The sequence below is a fragment of the Carcharhinus amblyrhynchos genome, chromosome 13, assembly GCF_965287045.1.
Source record: "Carcharhinus amblyrhynchos chromosome 13, sCarAmb.v2.hapA, whole genome shotgun sequence".
NCBI classification, from domain to species: domain Eukaryota; kingdom Metazoa; phylum Chordata; class Chondrichthyes; order Carcharhiniformes; family Carcharhinidae; genus Carcharhinus; species Carcharhinus amblyrhynchos.
The window spans coordinates 76,937,918-76,962,051 of NC_137336.1; the positions used below are offsets into that span (position 1 = coordinate 76,937,918).

Genomic DNA, 24,134 nt, shown 5'->3' on the forward strand with positions numbered 1-24,134 from the left:
CCCCTTCAAACAATTCCAGGACAGGTACAACATGGGGTTAGATACAGAGTAAAGCTCCCTCTACACTGTCCCCATCAAACACTCCCAGGACAGGTACAGCACGGGGTTAGATACAGAGTAAAGCTCCCTCTACACTGTCCCAATCAAACACTCCCAGGACAGGTACAGCACGGGGTTAGATACAGAGTAAAGCTCCCTCTACACTGTCCCCCCATCAAACACTCCCAGGACAGGTACAGCACGGGGTTAGATACAGAGTAAAGCTCCCTCTACACTGTCCCCATCAAACATTCCCAGGACAGGTACAGCACGGGGTTAGATACAGAGTAAAGCTCTCTCTACACTGTCCCCCCATCAAACACTCCCAGGACAGGTACAGCACGGGGTTAGATACAGAGTAAAGCTCCCTCTACACTGTCCCCATCAAACACTCCCAGGACAGGTACAGCACGGGGTTAGATACAGAGTAAAGCTCCCTCTACACTGTCCCCATCAAACACTCCCAGGACAGGTACAGCACGGGGTTAGATACAGAGTAAAGCTCCCTCTACACTGTCCCCCCATCAAACACTCCCAGGACAGGGACAGCACGGGGTTAGATACAGAGTAAAGCTCCCTCTACACTGTCCCCATCAAACACTCCCAGGACAGGTACAGCACGGGGTTAGATACAGAGTAAAGCTCCCTCTACACTGTCCCCATCAAGCATTCCCAGGAAAGGTATAACACAGGGTTAGATACAGAGCAAAGCTCCCTCTAACTGTCCCCATCAAGCACTCCCAGGACAGGTACAAGCATCCCCATCTCTGAGGCTGGATTTGATCCCAGTTCTCTGAGGGCGAGGTACTGGCCCTCAGCCAGACTCTGCCATTTACTCTCCTTTCCAGCCCATCCCCAACAGGAAAGTGGACAACCCTGACTGACCTTTAACTGGCAGTCACCTCTGACCTCCTGCCTCTCTCGGAATGCGTGCAGGCTCACACAGGGCAGGTTTTCCTGATCGTCGAGTATGTTCCAGTCACGTCCCAACACATGGAATAAAACCTGGGCCTTTGGCCAACCGGCGTGGACCTTCCCTTCCACCACGTGGGCCCGGATCCTCCAGCTGGGGTTGGGGTGGGCTCCGTCCTCCAATCGGCTTGGCAAGGCCTCAGCAGGTGGGCCAGACAGCACCTGCTGGACAGAGAATGGGCCATGGGAGGCCTTGACCACTGGCAAAGATTTGACCTGGGAAAGTAGGAAGGCTTGGCTGTTGATCCTCAGGCTGGCGTTCCAGCTCAACTCCCCATCCACCTGCTTCAGGAAGAAGGACTCCTGAGTGCCCAGGACCATATAGTCGACAGGAAAGTAGAGAGGGACCGAAGGCGTTGCTTGACTATCTGGAAATGCCACAATCACAGAGGGCTGGAGTGCTGGAAGGGCAAGAAATTGAGTCAGAAGTACCTAATTTCTTTTGCCAATGTCTAACCTCTGCACTCATTCACTCTTCCATCTACACCCCATCCATGCTCTACCATTGCAGATTCTACCACCAACGCCTCTACTTTTCAGAAGGCTAAGGAAATTTGGCATGTCTGCAATGACTCTCACCAACTTTCACAGATGTAGCATAGAAAGCATTATTTCTGGTTGTATCACAGCTTGGTATGGCTCCTGCTCTGCCCAAGATTGCAAAAAACTACAAAGGGTGGTAAAAGTAGCCCAATCTATCACGCAAACCAGCCTCCCATCCATTGACTCTGTCTACACTTCCTGCTGCCTCGGCAAAGTAGCCAGTAAGATTAAGGATCCCATGCACTCAGGACATTCTCTCTTCCAACTTATTCCTACTTCGCATTAAGTTGATCTTTCTCTACACCCTAGCTATGACTGTAACACTACATTCTGCACCCTCCCCTTTCCTTCTCTATGAATGGTATATTTTGTCTGTATAGCGCGCAAGAAACAATACTTTTCACTGTATCCCAATACATGTGACAATTTTAAATAAATCAGATCAAGACCCCAGAATGCAGTGGCCAGTGCCTTGTTTTCTGGGAGGGTGGGGGGGGGGCGCTGCTGTGCTGTGTCCGCTGCTTAGTTCAGCACTGAGGGACGCACGTCTACGAAATCCAGCCTGGGCACATTGGAGTTGCTTTGTGGCCTTGTTTAAAGTTGCTACGGGACTGTCTTTACATCCGGGGCACATTCTAGTGGACTACACTCCCTTGTAACATCAATCCAATAAGATTCAAGTCACTTGAGCTGCACTGTACAAAAATAACAAGAGGGCAGAGGCACTCTATCTTCTCTCAACTTGTGACACAAAATCCCAAATCCTTCCAGTACTTCATCTTCCCAAAACAAAGAACAAACAACAACACAGCACGGGAAACATGCCCTTCGGCCCAACAAGCCTGCACTGCCATCTTAACAATGTGTTTTTCCTCCTCCACCCTTGACCCATGTCTATGCTTATGGTACCCCCACTGGAAACCAGATTAAGGGGAGAATAATTTAGAGACAATTTGTTACACCAATCAGCCTAAGGGCACATCTTTGGGGTGTGGGAGGAAACCGGAGCGCCCGGAGGAAACCCACGCAACCACAGGGAGAATGCGCAAACTCCCACAGTCACTGGCCCAAATCCATGTACCTGCACAGCTAGCAGTGATAGTCACTGAGCTGTCGCGGTGCCCATCTGCTGGTCCAGTTTAAGCGTACACAAACAACGCGAAGTACTAGGCTACTCTTGAAACATCCAAGAGCAGCCCACGCATGACCCACCATGTGTATGCCCCTCGTTAGACAACAAGGTGGACCTTCACCCTAATCAAAATCTGACCTCAGCTAGAACATGGTGGTCAGTTCTGCACACTTGGCTGTAGACAGGGAACAGAGGTGATTTTTTTGGAATGCTGCCCAGTATCAGAGATAACAATCATTCGGACAGACCAGGAAAAATGGGGAGCCGGATTCTCCGGCTGTTCATGTCCCGCCACTGCTGCCAGTTGGAGCGGAGAATTTGGCACTCAGCCATAACTACATTCACTGCAGCGGGGCTGGAGAGTCCCAGCTATGGAGGGGTCAGAGAATCCCCACCCAGGTTTCTCACAGAGATTACACATCGTCAAAATCATCGCCTGCCCTGCTCTGGGGCGTTCTGAAGATGTAAAATGTGATATTTCATTTCCTTTTACACCCTCTTTCCCTCCCTCTCCCCCCTATTCCTCCCATTCCACCCCCTCTCTTGTCTCCCCCACCACCCCTTCTCTCTCTCTCTCTTTCCCTATTTCTCTCAGGTTATTTCTTTGTTCCCCGTTTCCTGGCTCCAGTTCCTCCTCCTGATTTCCCTCCTGGGATTACTTGTTAGGAAGTACAGTTGATGGGATTACTTAATGGGACAGATGCTCCCTGCCCGACATCCATCAATCTGTTAGCACGCATCTGATACCCAGACAATGGGGAGGATGGGCTGGGAGAGAGAGGGAGGCTGTACAGTTGTGAGAAAGTGAGATTGAAAGAGAGAGCGGGGGGGAGAGAAAGAGAGGCTGTACAGTTGAGAAAGAGAGAGTGAGAGAAAGAAAGAGACAGGTAGAGTGAAAGAGAGAGAGAGAGACCAGAGAGAGGTTGTGAGATGCACAGAAAGAGAGGGATGGGGAGGGGGGTAAGACTGGAGAGAGGAAGACAGACAGTGAAATTCTTGGGAGGGTGGAAGAGGGCGGAGGGAGAGAGAGTGGGGGAGGGAGGGAAAGAGAGAGAGGGGGGGAAGAGCGGAGGGGGGAAGAGCGGGGGGGGAAGAGCGGGGGGAAGAGCAGGGGGGGGAAGAGCGGGGGGGGGGAAGAGCGGGGGGGGGAAGAGCGGGGGGGGGGAAGAGCGGGGGGGGGAAGAGTGGGGGGGGGAAGAGTGGGGGGGGGAAAGAGCGGGGGGGAAAGAGCCGGGGGGGGAGAGCGGGGGGGGGAGAGCGGGGGGGGGAGAGCGGGGGGGAGAGCGGGGGGGGGGGGAGAGCGGGGGGGGGCGGGGGAGAGCGGGGGGGGGGGGAGCGGGGGGGAAGAGCAGGGGGGGGAAGAGCGGGGGGGGGGAAGAGCGGGGGGGAAGAGCGGGGGGGAAGAGCGGGGGGAAGAGCGGGGGGGGGGAAGAGCGGGGGGGGGAAGAGTGGGGGGGGGGAAGAGCGGGGGGGGAAGAGCGGGGGGGGGGAAGAGCAGGGGGGGGAAGAGCAGGGGGGGGAAGAGCAGGGGGGGGAAGAGCAGGGGGGGGAAGAGCAGGGGGGGAAGAGCAGGGGGGGGAAGAGCAGGGGGGGGAAGAGCAGGGGGGGGAAGAGCAGGGGGGGGAAGAGCAGGGGGGGGAAGAGCAGGGGGGGGAAGAGCAGGGGGGGGAAGAGCAGGGGGGGGAAGAGCAGGGGGGGGAAGAGCAGGGGGGGGAAGAGCAGGGGGGGGAAGAGCAGGGGGGGGAAGAGCAGGGGGGGAAGAGCAGGGGGGGAAGAGCAGGGGGGGAAGAGCAGGGGGGGAAGAGCAGGGGGGGAAGAGCAGGGGGGGGAAGAGCAGGGGGGGGAAGAGCAGGGGGGGGAAGAGCAGGGGGGGGAAGAGCAGGGGGGGGAAGAGCAGGGGGGGGAAGAGCAGGGGGGGGAAGAGCGGAGGGGGGTTTGGGGGATTCAAGGACGAAAACCTGAGACAGAAAGGGGAATAAGATAAGTGATAGGAGGAGAAAAAAAAAGCCAGAGAAGTGGATAAATTAGTCTTGCAAATAGATGATATAGTGGGAATCACGGAGATATGGTGGCTCGGTGACCAAGAATGGGATCTGAACACCCAGGTGTATTGAATGTTTAGGAGAGACAGACAGAAAGAATAAAGGTGGTGGAGTTATAGTCCTGGTTAAAGTGGAAACTAATGTGAGGGAAGATATCAGCTCCAATGATGTGGCATCTATACGGGTAGAACTAAGAAATACCAAAGGGCAAAACACATTGGAATCAAAATCTCTTCAGTACAGAAAGAAGCCCTTTGGCCCATCGAATCTGCACCAACCACAGTCCCCCCAGGCCCTATCCCCGTAACCCTATGTATTTACACTAGCTAGTCCCACTGACACAAAAGGACAATTTAACATGGCCAATCCATCTAACCTGCATATCTTTCGGACTGTGGGAAGAAACCAGAGCACCCGGAAGAAACCCATGCAGACACGGGGAGAACGTGCAAACTCCACACAGTGACCCAAGGCAGGAATCAAACCCGGGTCCCTGGGGCTGTGAGGCAGCAGTGCTAACCACTGTGCCGTGTATATAGACAGCCAAACTGTAGTGGTGAGGTTGGTAATGACATTAAACAGGAAATCAGAGTTACACGTGATAAAGGAATATCTGTAATTATGGGTGATTTTAATCCACATATAAATTGGACAAATCAAAGTAGTCTCAATAACATACAGGAGGCATTCCTGGAACGGAAACGGGATGGTTTTCTGGATCAATACATTGAGGAACCAACTCGAGAGCAGGCCATTCTAGACTAGATATTGTGTACTGAGAAAGGAACAATTGTCAGTCTCATTGTAAGAGACCCCTTGGGGATGAGCAACCATAATATGGTAGAATTTTTAAATCAAGATGGAGAGTGAAGTAGTTGATTCTGAGACTAGGGCGCTGAGTCTTAATAAAGGAAAACTACGATAATATGAGGCATGAGTTGCCAATGATAGATTGGGAAACATTACCTAAAGGAATGATGGTGGAAAGGCATTGGCAAACACTCAAGGAATATTGCTGTGATTAGCCTCCCCCCAATTTAGCACCTTAACTTGAGGACTACACTTATCTTTCTCCATCTTAAAGCTTACAGAATTGTGGTCACTGTTCCCGAATTGCTCCCCTACTGAAACACCGGCCACTTGGCCAGGGTTATTCCCCAATACCAGGTCAAGTACAGCCCCTTCCCTGGTTGGACTATCTACATACTGTTTCAAGAGCCCTCCTGGATGGTCCTTACAAACTCTGCCCCATCTATGCCCCTAGCACTGTGACTCCCAGTCAATTTAGGGGGAAGTTAAAAATCTCCCACCACAACAACTCTATTACTTTTACACCTTGCCAAAATTAAAGGCATTCAAGGCACACAAATTGGCCAAGAAAAACAACAGACCTGAGGATTGGGAGCTGTTTAGAATTCAGCAAAGGAGGACCAAGGAACTGATTAAGAAGCAGAAAATAGGGTATAAAAGTAAGTAGTGGGGAACACAAAAACTGTGACTGTTTCTACACGTATGTGACGAGAAAAAGATTGGTGAAGACAAATATAGGTCCCGTACATTCAGAAACCGGGGAATTTATAATGGGGAACAAAGAAATGGCTGACCAATTGAATATATACTTTGGTTCCGTCTTCACAAAGAACACAAATAAAAATGCTGGAGAACACAGGGTTTAGTACGAGGGAGGAACTGAAGGAGATCAGTTTGTTTTTATTCATTGGTGGGACATGGATGTCAGTGGTTGGCCAGCATTTACTGCCCATCCTTTGTTCAGAGGGCAGTTAAGAGTCAACCACATTGCTGTAGCTCTGGAGTCACATGTAGGCCAGACTGGGTAAGGACAGAAGATTCCTTCCCTAAAGGCCATTAGTGAAACAAATGGTTTTTTTCCACAGTATTATTAGATAAATGGTATTGGGGAAGTTAATAGGATTGAAGGCTAATAAATCTCCAGAGCTTAATAATTTACATCCCAGAGTACTTAATGAAGTGGCCCGAGAAATAGTGGATGTATTGGTCATCTTCCAAGATTCTAAAGACTCTGGAACAGTTAATATGGATTGGAGGGTGGCTAATGTAAACCCATTATTTAAAAACTGAGGTAGGGAGGAAACAGGGGACTATAGACCAGTGAGCCTGACGTCGGTACAGGGGAAGTTGCTAGGGGGGAGAATTCTAGAATACATTATCAAAGATTTTATGATGTGGAGTTGTTGGCATTGGACTGAGGTAAACACAGTAAGAAGTCTCACAATACCAGGTTAAAATCCAACAGGTTTATTTGGGAGCAAAAGCCACTTGCTTTCAGAGTGTTGCTTCTTCATCAGGCGATGATGAAGAAGCAGCGCTTTGAAAGCTAATAGCTTTTGCTACCAAATAAACCTGTTGGATTTTAACCTGATGTTGAGAGACTTCTTACAAAGATTCTATAGCAGAGCATTTGGTAAACAGACAGAGTCAGCATGGATTTATGAAAGGGAAATCATGCTTGACAAATCTACTGGAACTCTTCGAGGATGTAACGAGTAAAGTTGATGAGGGGGAGCCAGGCGATGTGGTTTATTTGGACTTTCAGAAGGCTTCTGACAAAGATCCACATAGTGACTAGCATGTAAAGTTAAGCATATGGGATTGGGTGTAGTGTATTGCAATGGGTAGAAAACTGAATGGCAGCCAGGAAACACAGAGTTGGAATAAACAGGTCATTTCCCGAATGGCAAGCAGTGACTAGTGGAGCACAGCAGGGATCAGTGCGTGAACCCTAGCTATTATATATATATATGATTTAGATGAAGGGAACTGAATGTATTATCTTCAAATTTGCAAATGACACAAAATTGGATGGAACGGTGAGCTGTGAGGAAACACTCTAACCACTGCCCCTTGACATTAATGGTGCAGCCATCACTGAATCCCCCCCACCCCCGTCAACATCCTTGGGGTTATCATTGACCAGAAACTCAACAGGACTCACCTGCTGAAGGAGCAGCACTTCAAAAGCTCGTGCTACCAAATAAACCATTAGACTTTAACCTGGAGTTGTGAGACTTCTTACTGTACACACCCCAATCCAACGCCAGCATCTCCACATCAGGACTCACCACCACATAAACACAGTGGCTACAACAGCAAGTCAGAGGCTAGGAATACTGCAGCGCGTAACTCACCTCCTAACTGACCAAATCTATCCACCATCTACAAGGCACAAATCAGGAGTGTGATGGAATATTCCCCACTTGCCTGGATGGGTGCAGCTCCAACAACACTCAAGAAGCTCAATATCATCCAGGATAAAGCAGCCCACTTGATTAGCACCACGTCTACAAACACGGAATCCCTCCAACATCGACGCACAGTAGCAGCAGTGTGTACTATCTACAAGATGTACCACAGCAATTCACCAAAATCCTTCGATAGCACCTTCCAAACCCACAACCACTTCCATCTGGAAGAGCAAGAGCAGCAGATACATGGGAACACCATCATCTGCAAGTTCCTCTCCAAGCCACTCACCATCCTGACTTGGAAATCTAATTCCTTCACAGACACTGGATCAAAATCCCAGAATTCCCTCCCTAAGGTATTGTAGGGCAACCCACAGAACATGGACTGCAGTGATTCAAGGAGGCAGCTCACCACCACCTTCTCAAGGACAACTAAGGATGGGCAATAAATGCTGGCCCGCTAACGACACCCATGTCCCATGAATGAATTTTTAAAAATTGCAGTTTTAGTCTCTCCTTATACAAGGAAAGATATTCTGGCTGTAGAGGGACTGCAGCAAAGGTACATCAGATTATTTATGGGATTATGGGTTGAGCTATGAGGAGAGGCTGAATAAACTAGGCTTGTACTCGTTGGAGTTTAGAAGAATGAGGGGAGATCTCATTGAGACGTATAAGATGATGAATGGGATGGATAGGATAGAGGTGGAGAGACTCTTCCCGCTCAAAAAAGACAGTAGGACTAGGGGGCACAGCCTCAAGATAAAGGGGGGGCGGTTTAGAACGGAGTTGAGGAGGAACTTCTTCACTCAAAGGGTGGTGAATCTCTGGAATTCTCTGCCCGTTGAAGTGGTGGAGGCTGCCTCGCTAAATATTTTTAAGATGCGGGTTGATGGGTTTTTGATAAGAGAGGGGATTAAGGGTTATGGAGAGAGGGCGGGAATGTGGAACTGAGCCACGACAGATCAGCCATGATCTTATTGAATGGCGGGGCAGGCTCGAAGGGCTAGATGGCCTACACCTGCTCCTATTTCTTATCTTCTTATGATATATGAGGAGATATTGAGTTAGTTAGGATTATATTCACTGAAGAGTGAAAGGGGATCTCATAGGAACTTATAAAATTCTAACAGGCTTAGACAGGGCAGATTCAGAAAGAATGTTCCTGATGGTGGGGGAGTCCAGAACTAGGGGTCAGAGTTTGAATCTTTTAGAACTGAGGTGAGGAGAAATTTTGATATAAGTGTGTAGAATTCATTGCCACAAAAAATAGTTGCGATCAAAACATTGTGTGATTTTGCGAAGAACTTAGATATCTTGGGGCTAAAGGGATCAAGGGGAAAGTGGGAACAGGTTACTGAGTTGGATGATCAGCAGGATCATAATAAATGGCATCGGAGGATCGCAGGGCTGAATGGCCTAATCCAATTTTCTATGTTTCCACGAGGCACAAGGCCAGAGCAAAGAGGGGGTGGCAGAAACAGAATCACACTACAGAGAGAAACAGACAGATAGTCAGACAAGGATGGCGGGTGGAGGGGCTGGAGGAGGTTACAAGACAGGAAGGGCTGTAGGGGCTGGAGCAGGTTACAGAGATAGGAATGTAGGGGCTGGAGGAGGGTACAGAGAGAGGGAGGGTTGTAGGGGCTGGAGGAGGTTACAGAGATAGGGAGGGTTGTAGGGTCTGGAGGAGGTTACAGAGATAGGGAGGATTGTAGGGGCTGGAGGAGGTTACAGAGATAGGGAGGGTTGTAGGGGCTGGAGGCGGTTACAGAGATAGGGAGGGTTGTAGGGGCTGGAGGAGGTTACAGAGATAGGGAGGGTTGTAGGGGCTGGAGGAGGTTACAGAGATAGGGAGGGTTCTAGGGGCTGGAGCAGGTTACAGAGATAGGGAGGATTGTAGGGGTTGGAGGAGGTTACGGAGATAGGGAGGGTTGTAGGGGCTGGAGGAGGTTACAGAGATAGGGAGGGTTCTAGGGGCTGGAGGCGGTTACAGAGATAGGGAGGGTTCTAGGGGCTGGAGCAGGTTACAGAGATAGGGAGGGTTGTAGGGTCTGGAGGAGGTTACAGAGATAGGGAGGGTTGTAGGGGCTGGAGGAGGTTACAGAGATAGGGAGGGTTGTAGGGGCTGGAGGCGGTTACAGAGATAGGGAGGGTTGTAGGGGCTGGAGGAGCTTACAGAGATAGGGAGGATTGTAGGGGCTGGACAAGGATACACCGATAAGGAGGGGTGTAGGAGCTGGAAGAGGTTCCTGGGCTAGGGAGGGTTGTCAGGATTTGAAAGGATAAGAGTTTGAAAAGTGAGAGGTTAGTTGGACCAGGTGCCTGTGGAGGTCATTGAGCCCCTGGGTGACGGGTGAATGGAATATGGTACACGTTAGAAAGCTGAGGAAGGTTCTGAAAGGCTGTCCAGGGGACCATTCAAACAGACAAGATGCAACGTTAACCACCACCTACTCCACTGACCATCCCTGAGCTATGATGAAGGGAAGCAGCGAGGGGCAGGTACTGTGGAACTGAGTGAGGCTTTCCCCTCACAACACAACCTCCTCAGGGGAGACCAGGGAGGGGGTGGGGAAACAGAGTAACCGGACACCTGCCCACTTCCACCAGCTGCTGAGGAAAAGTCACTAAAATCACATCATCCCCCGAGAGATCCCAACAAGCCAAACAGCTCTCTCAGAGACAGAGAGCAGAGAGGCTGGGCACCAGCTGCTGAGGCTTTGCTATCGATTAACGTGTCTGACAGGCTGTTAAATATTTCATCAATAGATTAGTGAGGAGAGCCAGCCAGATAAAGGCCCACATTACCACACATCATCAACACTCCTGTCTTAGTTTACACATGTCCTAGATTCAATATTAAGCCATCACAATTGACTGGAAGCTCAAGGGCCACATCCCTTTCCAACGTGAGCTGTACACACACAGGCACATACAGCCCGCAAAATAGGTCCAGGCTCAATCCCCTGCTGTATCGACACACCAGGATGGGTGTTGTAAAGCTCCCCCTACCTTATCCCCCATCAGACACTCCCAGGGACGCTGATTCGATTCCTAGCTTGGGTCACTGTCTGTGCAAAATCTGCGCGTTCTCCCTGTGTCTGTGTGGGTTATCTCCCACAGTCCGAAAGGCGTGCAGGTTAGGTGCACTGGCCGTGCTAAATTCCCCCTCAGTGTACCCAAACAGGTGCAGAGTGTGGTGACTAGGGGATTTTCACAAAAACTTCCTTACAGTGTTAATGTAAGCCTACTCGTGACACTAATAAATAAATTTAAACTTAAAACTCCCTTTACGCTGTTCCTTTCAAATACTCCCAGGACAGGTACAGCACGGGGTTAGCTACAGAATAAAACCCCCTCTACACTGTCCCCATCAAACACTCCCAGGACAGGTACAGAATGGGTTAGATACAGGGTAAAGCTCCCTCTACACTGTCCCCATCAAACACTCCCAGGACAGGTACAGCACAGGGTTAGGTACAGAGTAAAGCTCCCTCTACACTGTCCCCCATCAAACACTCCCAGGACAGATACAGAACGGGTTAGATACAGGGTAAAGCTCCCTCTACACTGTCCCCCCATCAAACACTCCCAGGACAGGTACAGAACGGGTTAGATACAGAGTAAAGCTCCCTCTACACTGTCCCCCATCAAACACTCCCAGGACAGATACAGCACAGGGTTAGATACAGAGTAAAGCTCCCTCTACACTGTCCCCCATCAAACACTCCAGGACAGGTTCTGCAGGGTGGTTAGATATACAGATTTTTGTATGACGTCCAAGACTGCAGCAAAGCCAGAGGACAGAGTCTACTGATCTGTTTAAAATTTGCCCAAAGTTGCCTCGCCTGGTGCAAGCCTTCTGCTTAAGGTTAATCAGTGCAGGAGTCTGTTGTAACTCTGCTGGACATAGCAGAGCATGAGGACCTGTCACAGGTTGGTATCTGATAATACAGAGGGTGGCCACTCCCACACAATGTGCCCGTTTTCTAAAGAAGCTGACTAGCCGATTAGTCGCACTCTCTTCTACCCTTTCCCCTTTGGGCCATAACATTTTCCTTCAGGGATTCCTCATTAATCCCTCTGGAAAGTTAGGATTGAATACAATTCCACTCTGCAGTGCATTCCACATCATGTGGTCAGTGCAGACTCAATGGGCCAAATGGCCTCCTTCTGCACTGTATGATTCTATGAAATGTTTGCCCGTTGCTTAACTTGTTTTATGTCTCAGTGCAGATTCCTTGTCCTCTTCACAACTTACTTTCCAACCTATCGCTACATCAACAACATATTCAGCAAGAATCTGAGTTGACTGGCTTGCCTGCCATTGGAAACATCTCCTCCTGATTTACTCTCTCAAAAAGCCTCATGAGCTTGAAAGCCACTATCTCTGCTCCAAGGAGAGCGATCCCACCTGCTCTCCGATATTCACTGAAGTCCCTCGGTCCCTGATCCATTATTATAAATCTCCTCTTGTTCCCTCTCCAAAGCCTTGACATCTGTCCTGAAGTGTGGTGTCCAGAATTGCAGAGAATATCCCAGCTGTGGCCCAAGCTGATGAGTTATCAAGAGTTTAGCAGTAACAGTCCTGCAAAGAGTAGGCACTCAGGGGATTTATGCAGCCATGACACCATTCCAATTACAGCAGACAAACACATTCCTTGACTTTAGTTTTGTACAGCACAGCATTCTGATACAGCATCCAGTCTCACCAATTAATCCTGACTCCTACGCTCTGTATGGACAGTCTGTCATTTCAATTACACTTCTTGCCCATCTTCTTACCAGTCAGAGGGGTCACTATGCACAGTTCCAGTCTCCGTATCACACTGGGAGTCACTGTGCACAGTTCCGGTCTCCATATCACACTGGGAGTCACTGTGCACAGTTCCGGTCTCCGTATCACACTGGGAGTCACTGTGCACAGTTCCAGTCTCCGTATCACACTGGGAGTCACTGTGCACAGTTCCGGTCTCCGTATCACACTGGGAGTCACTGTGCACAGTTCCAGTCTCCGTATCACACTGGGAGTCACTGTGCACAGTTCCGGTCTCCGTATCACACTGGGAGTCACTGTGCACAGTTCCGGTCTCCGTATCACACTGGGAGTCACTGTGCACAGTTCCAGTCTCCGTATCACACTGGGAGTCACTGTGCACGGTTCCGGTCTCCGTATCACACTGGGAGTCACTGTGCACGGTTCCGGTCTCCGTATCACACTGGGAGTCACTGTGCACGGTTCCCGTCTCCGTATCACACTGGGAGTCACTGTGCACGGTTCCCGTCTCCGTATCACACTGGGAGTCACTGTGCACAGTTCCGGTCTCCGTATCACACTGGGAGTCACTGTGCACAGTTCCGGTCTCCGTATCACACTGGGAGTCACTGTGCACAGTTCCCGTCTCCGTATCACACTGGGAGTCACTGTGCACAGTTCCCGTCTCCGTATCACACTGGGAGTCACTGTGCACAGTTCCCGTCTCCGTATCACACTGGGAGTCACTGTGCACAGTTCCCGTCTCCGTATCACACTGGGAGTCACTGTGCACAGTTCCGGTCTCCGTATCACACTGGGAATCACTGTGCACAGTTCCGGTCCCCGTATCACACTGGGAGTCACTGTGCACAGTTCCGGTCCCCGTATCACACTGGGAGTCACTGTGCACAGTTCCGGTCCCTGTATCACACTGGGAGTCACTGTGCACAGTTCCAGTCTCCGTATCACACTGGGGGTGCACATGGAGCGACTTAAACACCAGGATGGGAATGAGGAGACAGAGAGGGAGATGGGAAGAAAAGTTTAATTATGAGTCACAAGTAGGCTTACATTAACATTGCAATGAAGTTACTGTGAAAATCCCCTAGTTGCCACACTCTGTCACCTGTTCGGGTACACTGAGGAATAATTTAGCACGGCCAAGTCACCTAACCAGCACGTCTTTCAGAGTGTGGGAGGAAACCAGAGCACCCAGAGGAAACTCACACAGACACAGAGAAAACGTACAAACTCCACACAGTTACCCAAACTTGGAGCAGTGAGGCAGAAGTTGTAACCACTCTGCCAACGTGCGAGCTGGAGGGGGCAGGGGGAGAGAGAGAGACGGGGAGTAGATGGTGAAAGTGTGGTTTAGGAGATGTTTGGAGAGAAAGCAGATGGAGGAGAGAGGGAGTCAGAGGCTGCTGTCGGGATCGAGAGTCTGAAAGTCTCCCTGTTCCCCAGGCCTTGTCAGTGTCTGGGTGGAGCTTCGTGTTGGGGCAGGTAGCAGGCCTGGGGCCAGGGGAAGTAGACAGCCGTCTTCCCTCCCCCTGTGCAATGCCGCTGGGATTCACAGAGTCTGTGTGACTCACGCAGGGATTGCAGGTTTGCTCTGTCGGAGCAGCCTGCCTGTGACTATAAACAGACACGGGGCACCATGGTGGGAGTGTCATGGGCCTCCGTCCTCGGCCTGCGCAGTTAGGGCTCTGCAAAGCGGGCCTTTGACCGATCCGCGCTCATTGGTGTGACTGAGCCCAGGGCTGTGTGTGTATGTGTGTGGAACAGCCGGCCCTGCTGCCTGTAGGCCCTGGCCTGCCGGGTGCAGTCACCCGCAATGGAGTGGGGCGTTGCCACCACGGCTCAGTTACCAGGGCGACTGCCTGATCAGGCACTGCCTGACCCAGCCGCCCCAGGAACAGGCTGAGCGGCAGACACCGGCTGTGACACACACCCCCATCACATACACACAACCCCCCCTCACACACACACACACACACACACTCGCACACACAACCCCCCCTCACACACACACACACACACACTCGCACACACAACCCCCCCTCACACACACACACACACACACACTCGCACACACACACACTCACACACACATTCCCCCCTCACACACACATACACACTCGCATGCACATTGCCCCACACACACACTCCACACACACACAGAGGCAGCTCGCCCCACCACATCCCACACTCCCCCCTACCCCCAGCTTCTCTCTCAGGCTGAAACATGGTCTCTCCCTCTGACACCGGCAGCCTGGGCTTCATTCACTGCTTAACTGGCAACCGTGCATGGTGGGTGTCCTGTCAACTGGCACCAACCACACGGATCAATGTGGTGGAGAGAGTGGGAGGCGTTCTGATAGATATATAACCACACACCTCTGTGTCAGCCCGTGTAATGTTTGTGTCACTTTGTCTTTGTCTGTCTGAGTGTGCGTATCTCTGTGTCAGTGTGTCACTGTGTGTATGATACAGTGTGTGCGTGTGCACACGTGTCAGACTGGGCAATCTCGTCAGACTATGCCCACGTGCACCAGATTGTGCCTACTTGCACGCCAAACTGTGCCCCCGCATGCACCAGACTGCCCGCATGCGCATGCCAGGCTGCCCAAGCGTGCATGATAGATTGTGCCTGCACATGCGCCAGATTGTGCCCGTGCACATGCGTCAGACTGTGCATGCCAGACTGTGACCCCGCGTGCGCACGCATGACAGACTGTGCCCGCGCGCAACAGACTGTGTGTGTGTGTGTGCGCGTGCGCCAGACTCTGCCCACGCACATGCGTCAGACTGTGTGTGCGCACGTGCGTCATTGTGTGTGAATGCGTGCCCGCGCACGCGCCAGACTGTGCATGTGCGTGCATTCGTCCCACTGTGTCTATGTGTGTGTGTGTGTGTGTGTGTGTGTCTGTGTGTGAGAGTGAACGTTACGCGCTGCCTTTCTAGCCCCCTGCTCCCTGGTTTACCCTTTCTCAGTACTGGGGGAATGGAGTCAGGTGTCAGAAATCAACATTACAAATGTTTCTGAAGCAATCCAGAAAATTCAGACAGGATCAAGAACTGAAAGTGCAAACGGGCCACACCATCGCCAGCCAGCAGCCCAAACTGGCCTCAGCAAATCTATTTTGTGGGTCAAACACCAGGCAAGACTGACCGACTGACCCAGAATGCGATTCAAACACACTGAAAGTAGCTTCCGCACTGCTCTATCACAGAACTCAATTTCAACAGTGAGGCTTTCAGAGCAAATACAGCTCCAGGGAGCAATTTCCAATCCCACACCCGATTCTAACCTGCGACACCAAGGCCAATCAGACGGTCAGTGCTGAGGGAGTGCTGCACTGTCACAGGGTCAGTGCTGAGGGAGTGCTGCACTGTCACAGGGTCAGTGCTGAGGGAGTGCTGCACTGTCACAGGGTCAGTGCTGAGGGAGTGCTGCACTGTCACAGGGTCAGTGCTGAGGGAGTGCTGCACTGTCACAGGGTCAGTGCTGAGGGAGTGCTGCACTGTCACAGGGTCAGTGCTGAGGGAGTGCTGCACTGTCACAGGGTCAGTGCTGAGGGAGTGCTGCACTGTCACAGGGTCAGTGCTGAGGGAGTGCTGCACTGTCACAGGGTCAGTGCTGAGGGAGTGCTGCACTGTCACAGGGTCAGTGCTGAGGGAGTGCTGCACTTGGTGCTGTATACCAGATATGATGTTGATTTGACCCCCTCCTGCCTGTCCTCTCAGGCAAACAGAACAGACCCAGATGCACCATGGAAAGCATTCTTTCTGGTTGTATCACAGCTTGGTATGGCTCCTTCCTGCTCTACCCAAGACCGCAAGGAACTGCAAAAGGTCATGAATGAAGCCCAATCCATCATGCGAACCAGCCTCCCATCCATTGACTCTGTCTACGCTTCCCACTGCCTTGGGAAAGTAGCCAGCATAATTAAGGACCCTACGCATCCCGGACATTCTCTCTTCCAGCTTCTTCCTTTGGGAAAAAGATACAAAAGTCTGAGGTCACCAACCAAACAATTCAAGAACAGCTTCTTCCCTGCTGCTGTCAGACTTTTGAATGGAAGAATCTTCCATTAAATTGTTGTTTCTCTGCACCATAGCTATGACCGTAACACTACATTCTGCACTCTCTCATTTCCTTCTCTATGAATGGTGTGTTTTGTCTGTATAGCACGCAAGAAACAATACTTTCACAGGATACTAATGCATGTGACAACAATAAATCAAATCCAGTTGCCAGTATTCACTATCATGAATCCCTACAGTACAGAAGGGGGACATGTGGCCCATCAAGTCTGCACCGACTGCAATCCCACCCATGCAGTTACCCCAGCTAATCTCCCTGACACTAAGGGCCAATTTATCATGGCCAATTTACCTAACCTTTAGATTGTGGGAGGAAACCCAAGCAGGCACGGAGAGAACAGACAGACTCCACACAGACAGTGACTCGAGGCCGGGAATCAAACCCGAGACCCTGGCGCTGAGAGGCAGCAGTCCTAACCACTGCGCTGCCCCACATTTGGTAGGGATTGTAGTTCACTAGCAAGCTGATGGGTTTCTTCTATTTTGACTAGGTGACTACATATCTGAAGGGCTGCAAAGTACTTTGGGATGTGTCCTGAGATTGTTGTAAGGTGCTGGAGAAACGAGAGTCCTTTCTGCGCATTCTTACCTTTTTGCCATTGATGGGAAAGGAACAATTGTCGTTTTGGGGGAAATAATTAAAGAGGATGTGAGAGGTTATGCAGGGTCATCATGCACGTGTTAGCTGAGTAATGGCTCATTGAAGCTATATGGGGCAACGTGTCCAACACTGACGGGATTTTCAATCCAGGTGACACAACGCTCTCACTCTGCCCCCCCTCCCCCAGGAGACTGGACTTTGGACCACTCACCAACCTCACCCCCAAGCCCCCAATCACCAAAGGGTGCATTGCAGAACCAAAGCCATTCAGCCCATTGTGCCCTTTCTACTCCTTATCCAATTATTCCCGTGTCTCCTGCCAAATAGGTCCATACCACACGAAGATATCTTCTCCTCCCTTTCCCAGCTCGGGTTTTATTTCCTCTCTCAAGCCTCATTTCTCCAGATGCCCTTCCACTACTTCTATCTCTCTTTCTCTCCCCTCCCCGCCTCTCTCCATTTCTCCGATATGTATTTCCATCCTCCCCGCACCTTACATTCTCCTGTCTTTCTCCACCCCTTTACTCTCCTCCTTCTGTCACTCTGTCTATTTATTCCTGGCTTTCCTGCCATTTCCCCCCTCCTTCTGTTGCCTTCCTCTTCATTTTGCCTTCCTCTCTTCCTCGCACTCCCCACCAGCCTTATCTTCTCCATGTCTCTCTCCTCCCTGATGGCTCTCTCCTCTGGTCTCTCTCTATATATTTCCACTCTCCCTCACTCCAGGTTGTCTTTTTCCTGAGGGGGTTGAGCTATGAGGAGAGGCTGAATAAACTAGGCTTGTACTCGTTAGAGTTTAGAAGAATGAGGGGAGATCTCATTGAGACGTATGAGATGATGAATGGGATGGATAGGATAGAGGTGGAGAGACTCTTCCCGCTCAGAAAGGACAGTAGGACTAGGGGGCACAGCCTCAAGATAAAGGGGGGGCAGTTCAGAACGGAGTTGAGGAGGAACTTCTTCACTCAAAGGGTGGTGAATCTCTGGAATTCTCTGCCCGTTGAAGTGGTGGAGGCTGCCTCGCTAAATATTTTTAAGAAGCGGGTTGATGGGTTTTTGATAAGAGAGGGGATTAAGGGTTATGGGGAGAGGGCGGGAAAGTGGAACTGAGCCACGACAGATCAGCCATGATCTTATTGAATGGCGGGGCAGGCTCGAAGGGCCAGATGGCCTACTCCTGCTCCTATTTCTTATGTTCTTATGTTCTTATCTCTTACACCCTTCCCCCACTTTCCCTGGCTGTCTCCTTCTGTCTCTCCACTCACTCTCTCTCCCTGCAGCTCCCCCTCCAGCCCCTGCAGCTCTCCCCCCGCCAACAGTAGCTCCCCCCTACCCGCGCAGCTCCCCGCCAGCAGCTCGCCCCCTGTAGCTCCTACCCCGCAGTTCCCCCTCCGAAGCTCCCTCCTCATCGCAGCTCCCCTTCCTCTATTCCACCCATCATGTACTCTCCATTCTTCCCATTATTTCTCTCATCCCACTCTGTACCCTCCCTTTCACCTTCTTCACTCCCCCCTCACTCCTCTTCTCCCTCTCTCACTCCCCCTCTCTTTTTCTTCTCTCTCCCTGCCTCAATCTCTTCTCCCTTTTTCACTCCCTCCTCTTGTTCCCTTTATTGACTTTCTTCCCTCTTTATTCTCCTTTCCTCTTCTCTCCCTTTTTTTCTGTCTCTTCTCCTTGGCTCTATACTTTTCTCCCCTTTTGTTCTCTCCCTTTCCACCTCAGCTTTTCTCCCTCTCCGCCTTAATCTTTCCTATTCTTTCCATCTCTCTCTCTCTCTCTCTCCCTTCTCTCTCCTCTCTCTGCCTCTCCTCTCCCTCTCTCTCATTGTTCCTATTCTACCTCCTCCTTTTCCTCTCCTTCTCTGTTTTCTCTTTTCTCCCTCTCCTTTCTCTCTTGTTTCTCCTCGCTCTCCTGTTCCTCTGCCTCCTTCTTCCTCTCTCCCTTTCTCCTTTTCTTTCTTTTCGCTCATTGTTTCTCTGCCTCCTTCCTTCCCTTTCTTCTCTCTCTCCTCTGAATGAGCACATTCATTGTCCTCTCCCCTCTCCTCTGGGTGGAAATTCCCTGCAGGAGGAAAGCTCAGTGAGGACTTTACTCCCTCCTTCCCCCCTCTCCCTCTGTGCCCCTTTACCTGCTGTCCAGATCACTGTGAGAATGAGGAGCTTTGCTGCTCTCTGCCTGCACCGCCCGTGCCTTGGCTGCATCCTCCTCCTCCCAGGGGCTGAGAAACAGCCAGACGGTCCCAGCACCCAGCCCAGGAGCTGCTGCTGGATCCAGGGACAGCCCAGCCCAGGAGCTGCTGTATTCAGGGATTGCACACACTTACACACAGGGAAAAGCTAAACCCACTCGACACTCCCTTTAAACACAGCTACCAGGGTCCTAGTGCACACTCTCAATCCCCCTGCTCCTGGGAAAATATGCAAATAGATCTACCATTACCCCTCAGCACATCATTTGTCCTGGCTGGGATACACTCACCAACTCCTCCAGGGTTAGCCTGTAGCCTCTCTCCAGCACACTGTTGTCTGCAACCTTGGAAAAAGTTTATTTGTTAGTGTCACAAGTAGCCTTAAATTCACACTGCAATTAAGTCACATTGCGGTGCCTATTCCAGTACACTGAGGGAGAATTTAACATGGCCAATGCACCGAACCAGCACATCTTTTGGGCTGTGGGAGAAAACCCATATAGACACGGGCAGAATGTGCAAATTCCACACAGACGGTAACCCAAGCTGGGAATCGAACCCAGGTCCCTGGAGCTGTGAGGCAGCAGTGCTAACTACTGTGCTACCATGCTGCTGTAATAGAGGAAAAAAAAAGTTACTTCTCCAAGGGTGGCACAGTGACCTCACAGTGCCAGGAACCTGGGTACGACTCCCGGCTTGGATCACCATCTGTGTGTGGAGTCTGCATGTTCTCCTCATACCTGCATGGGTTTCCTCTGATGCTCCGGTTTCCTCCCACATTCCAAAGATTTGATGGAATCCATAGAACCCCTACAGTGCAGTAGGGGGCCACTTGACCCATCGAGTCTGCACCAACCACAATCCCACCCAGGCCCTACCCCCATAACCTCATTTACCATTGCTAACCCCCCTGATACAAAGGAGCATTTTAGCATGGCCAATTCATCTAACCTGCACATCTTTGGGCTGTGGGAGGAATCTAAGCACCCGGAGGAAACCCACGCAGACACAGGGAGAGCATCCTCTCCACCCTGTAAATACCCCCTCAGGATCTTAAGGGTTTCAATCAAGTTGCCTCTTACTCTTCTAACTGCAGCCAAGCTTGTCCTTAAGACAACTTCCATTCCTGACATTGGTCTGATAAACTTTCTCTGAACTGCTTCCAACACATTTACATCTTTCCGTAAATAAGGAATAATACCGTACACAGTACTCCAAATCATAGAATCCCTACAGGGCAGGAGGAGGCCATTTGGCCTATCGAATCTGCATCCACCACAATCCCATCCGGGTCCTAACCCCATAATCCCACTTATTTACCCTGTTAATCCCCTGACACTAAGGGCAATTTAGCATGACCCATCCGCCAACTACACATCTTTGGACTGTGGGAGAAACCAGAGCACCTGGAGGGAAACCCACGCAGACACGAGGAGAACACGCAAACTCTGCACAGACAGTGACCCGAGGCTGGAATTGAACCTAGGTCTCTGAGCTGTGAGGCAGCAGTGCTAAACACTGTGCCACCCCGCAGATGTGGTCTCAGTTGTACCAATGAGTCTTTTTGCTTCCCAGTTGGCGGAGGAAGGGAGTACATCATAAGGATGGATGTGTTGTCTGACAAATGCTGAATTCTGCAGGCAGAAGTCAGGAGATGAAGCCCTCCGGAATTCATTTAATCACAGTTGACAACCCTCTTTTGAAATGTAGGTATTGTTCTCCCAGTGTCTCTTGGTTTAAATGCAACGGCAGCCCAGGGCCTAGTACCTTTGTTTCCTGGGATTGTGGACACAAAATGGGTGGAATTTTACAGCCCCGCCCACCACGGGAATCATCGTGGGCAGGGGGCAGACTATGTAAAGATCTGTTGACCTCGGCAGGATTTTCTGCCTTTGGTGGGAAAACCCAGCCCATATGTCAGAATCCAAGGATCCTGGGTATGGGAAGCTGCTCCCAGGATCCTCCTATCCAAATGTGTCTGTCCTGCCAGGAATGTGATGACAGTTTCACAAGTTCTGAGGTTTGCTCACTCGTGGAACAAAGGGACAGGAGCCATCTGAATAGATATTTGGCTGGACAGTAGGAAGCAGAGAATAATGGTCCCTGGATATTTCCCGGACTGGAGGAAAGTTTGACGTGGTGTTCCCTGGGAGTTGTGTTGGGACCCTTGCTTTTCCTGATACATTAATGATCTAGATCCTAGTGTACAGGGGACAATTTCAAAGTTTGCAGATGAAACAGAACTTGGAGGTATTGTAAACTGTGAGCAGGATCCTGGAATGAAGAATTAGTCGTATGAGGAACAGTTTGAGGACTCTGGATCTATACTTGATGGGAGTTTAGAAGGATGAGGGGGGAATTTTATTGAAACTTACAGGACACTGCGACACCTGGATAGAATGGATGTGGAAAGGATGTTCCACTAGTAAGAAAAACTAGAACCAGAGGGCATAATCTGACACTAAAAGGATGATCCTTTAAAACAGAGATGAGGATGAATTTCTTCAGCCATAGAGTGGTGAACCTTTGCTGCAGAAGGCTGTGGAGGCCAGATCATTGAGCGTCTTTAAGACAGAGATAGATAGGTTCTTGATTAATAAGGGGTCAGGGGTTAAGGGAAAAGACAGGAGAATGGGAGGAGAAAAATATCAGCCATGATTGAATGGCGGATCAGACTCAATGGGCCAAGTGGTCTAATTCCATTCCTTTATCTTATGATCTTATAACAGTGTAGAACTTTCAAACGGACATTGACAAAAATGGGGTTGCAGCGGGCCGAGAGGTGGCAGATGAAGTTCAATGCAGAGAAGTGTGAGGTACTGCATCTTGTTAGGAAGAACATGTCGAGACAATATAAAATAAGGGTAAAATTCTTAAAGGATTGCCAGAAGCAGAGGAAGCTGGGTGTATACGTGAATAGATCACTGAAGGATAGATGGAGAGTAGTTAATAAAGTAAACAGTATTCTGGTCTTTATTAATAGAGAGAAAGAATACAAGAGAAAGATTATGCTGAACCTATGCAAGATACTAGTTAGACCTCAGCTGGAATATTGTGTACAGTGCTGGGTGCCGCACCGGAGCAAGGATGTGAACACATTAGAGAGAACGCAGAAGAGGTTTACCAGAAGGGATGAGAATCTTCAGTTCTAAGGAGAGGTTGGAATTGTCTTCTGAGAGAGATGAAGATTGAGAGGAGATTTGAGAGAGGTATTCAAAATCATGAGGGGGATGGACAATAAATAGGGAGAAACTGTCCTGATCATAAAAGGATCAAGAACAAGGGGGCACAGATTTAAAGTGCTTTACAAAAGAATTAAATGTGATTTTAGAAACATGACCGAGTGGCTGGGTTTTTTGGAATTCACAGCCTGGCAGTGTGGTGGAGGCAGGTTCAATTGAGGTATTCCAGAGGGCCTGAGATGATTATTTGAACAGAAACAATGTGAGGGAACAGGGAAAGGGCAGTGGAATGGCACTAAGTCATAATGCTCATTTGGAGAGCCGGTGTGGACATGATGGGCCTCCTATTTATTGCCCACTTCTAAGTGCCCTCTATTTCGGATACACCATAGAAAGCATTCTTTCTGGTTTGTATCACAGCTTGATGTGGCTCCTGCTCTGCCCAAGGCCGCAAGGAAGTACAAAAGGTGTGAACGAAGCCCAGTCCCTCACGCAAACCAGCATCTCCATCCGCTGTCTCTGTCTACACTTCCTGCTGCCTCGGCAAAGCAGCCAGCCTAATTAAAGGCCCCACACACCCCGGACATTCTCTCTTCAACCATCTTCCGTTGGGAAAGATACAAAAGTCTAGATCATGTACCAACCCACTCAAGAATAGCATTTTTCCTGCTGCTGTCAGACATTTGAATGGACTTACCTTGCATTAAGTTGATCTTTCTCTGCACCCTAGCTGACTGTAACACTACATTCTGCACCCTCTCCTTTCCTTTCTCTATGTACGGTATGCTTTGTCTGTATAGCACACAAAAAACAATACGTTTCACTGTATGTGGCAATATAAATCAAATCAAATCAGATCTGGCTGGATCACCAGGAGTGTTTTGCAATTCTGCTCTCAGTGGGGAGGCGATGGCCTAATGGTATTGTATTACTGGACTATTAATCCAGAAACTCAGCTAATGTTCTGGGACCTGGGTTCGAATCCCACCACGGCAGATGGTCAATTTTGAATTCAATAAAAATACCTGGAATTAAGAGTTTACTGATGACAGTTATCGGAAAAACCCATCTGGCTCACTAATGTCCTTTAGGGAAGAAATCTGTCGTCCTTACCCCAGTCTGGCCTAGATGTGACTCCAGAACCACAGCAATGACTCTCAACTGCCCTCTGAGGGCAACAATGGATGGGCAATAAATGCTGACCAGACAGCGACACCCATGTCCCACAAATGAATTTTTCAAACATTGTACTGAATGTGGCTTGGAGGAGATCTTGCAGGTCTGCTGGCCTTGTCATTGACAATATGACCAAACGAAAGGATATGTTTGATCAGGTGGCTGTAAAATT

At 50.1% G+C, this 24,134-nt stretch overlaps 1 protein-coding gene across 1 annotated transcript in view; it reads right to left on the reverse strand.

Moving 5' to 3' along the window:
* The window catches only part of LOC145351367 (transmembrane protein 132D-like), a 57,420-nt gene extending 37,735 nt beyond the window's left edge, over nt 1-19,685 (reverse strand). Inside the window, exons 1-2 of the mRNA XM_080200980.1 lie at nt 19,545-19,685; nt 925-1,412 (exon numbers count right to left, since the gene is read on the reverse strand). Coding sequence (XP_080057106.1) covers nt 925-1,412; nt 19,545-19,617 — 561 coding nt within the window. The 5' untranslated portion in view covers nt 19,618-19,685. The remainder of the gene's footprint in view (nt 1-924; nt 1,413-19,544) is intronic.
* Between the last annotated feature and the right edge of the window lie 4,449 nt (nt 19,686-24,134).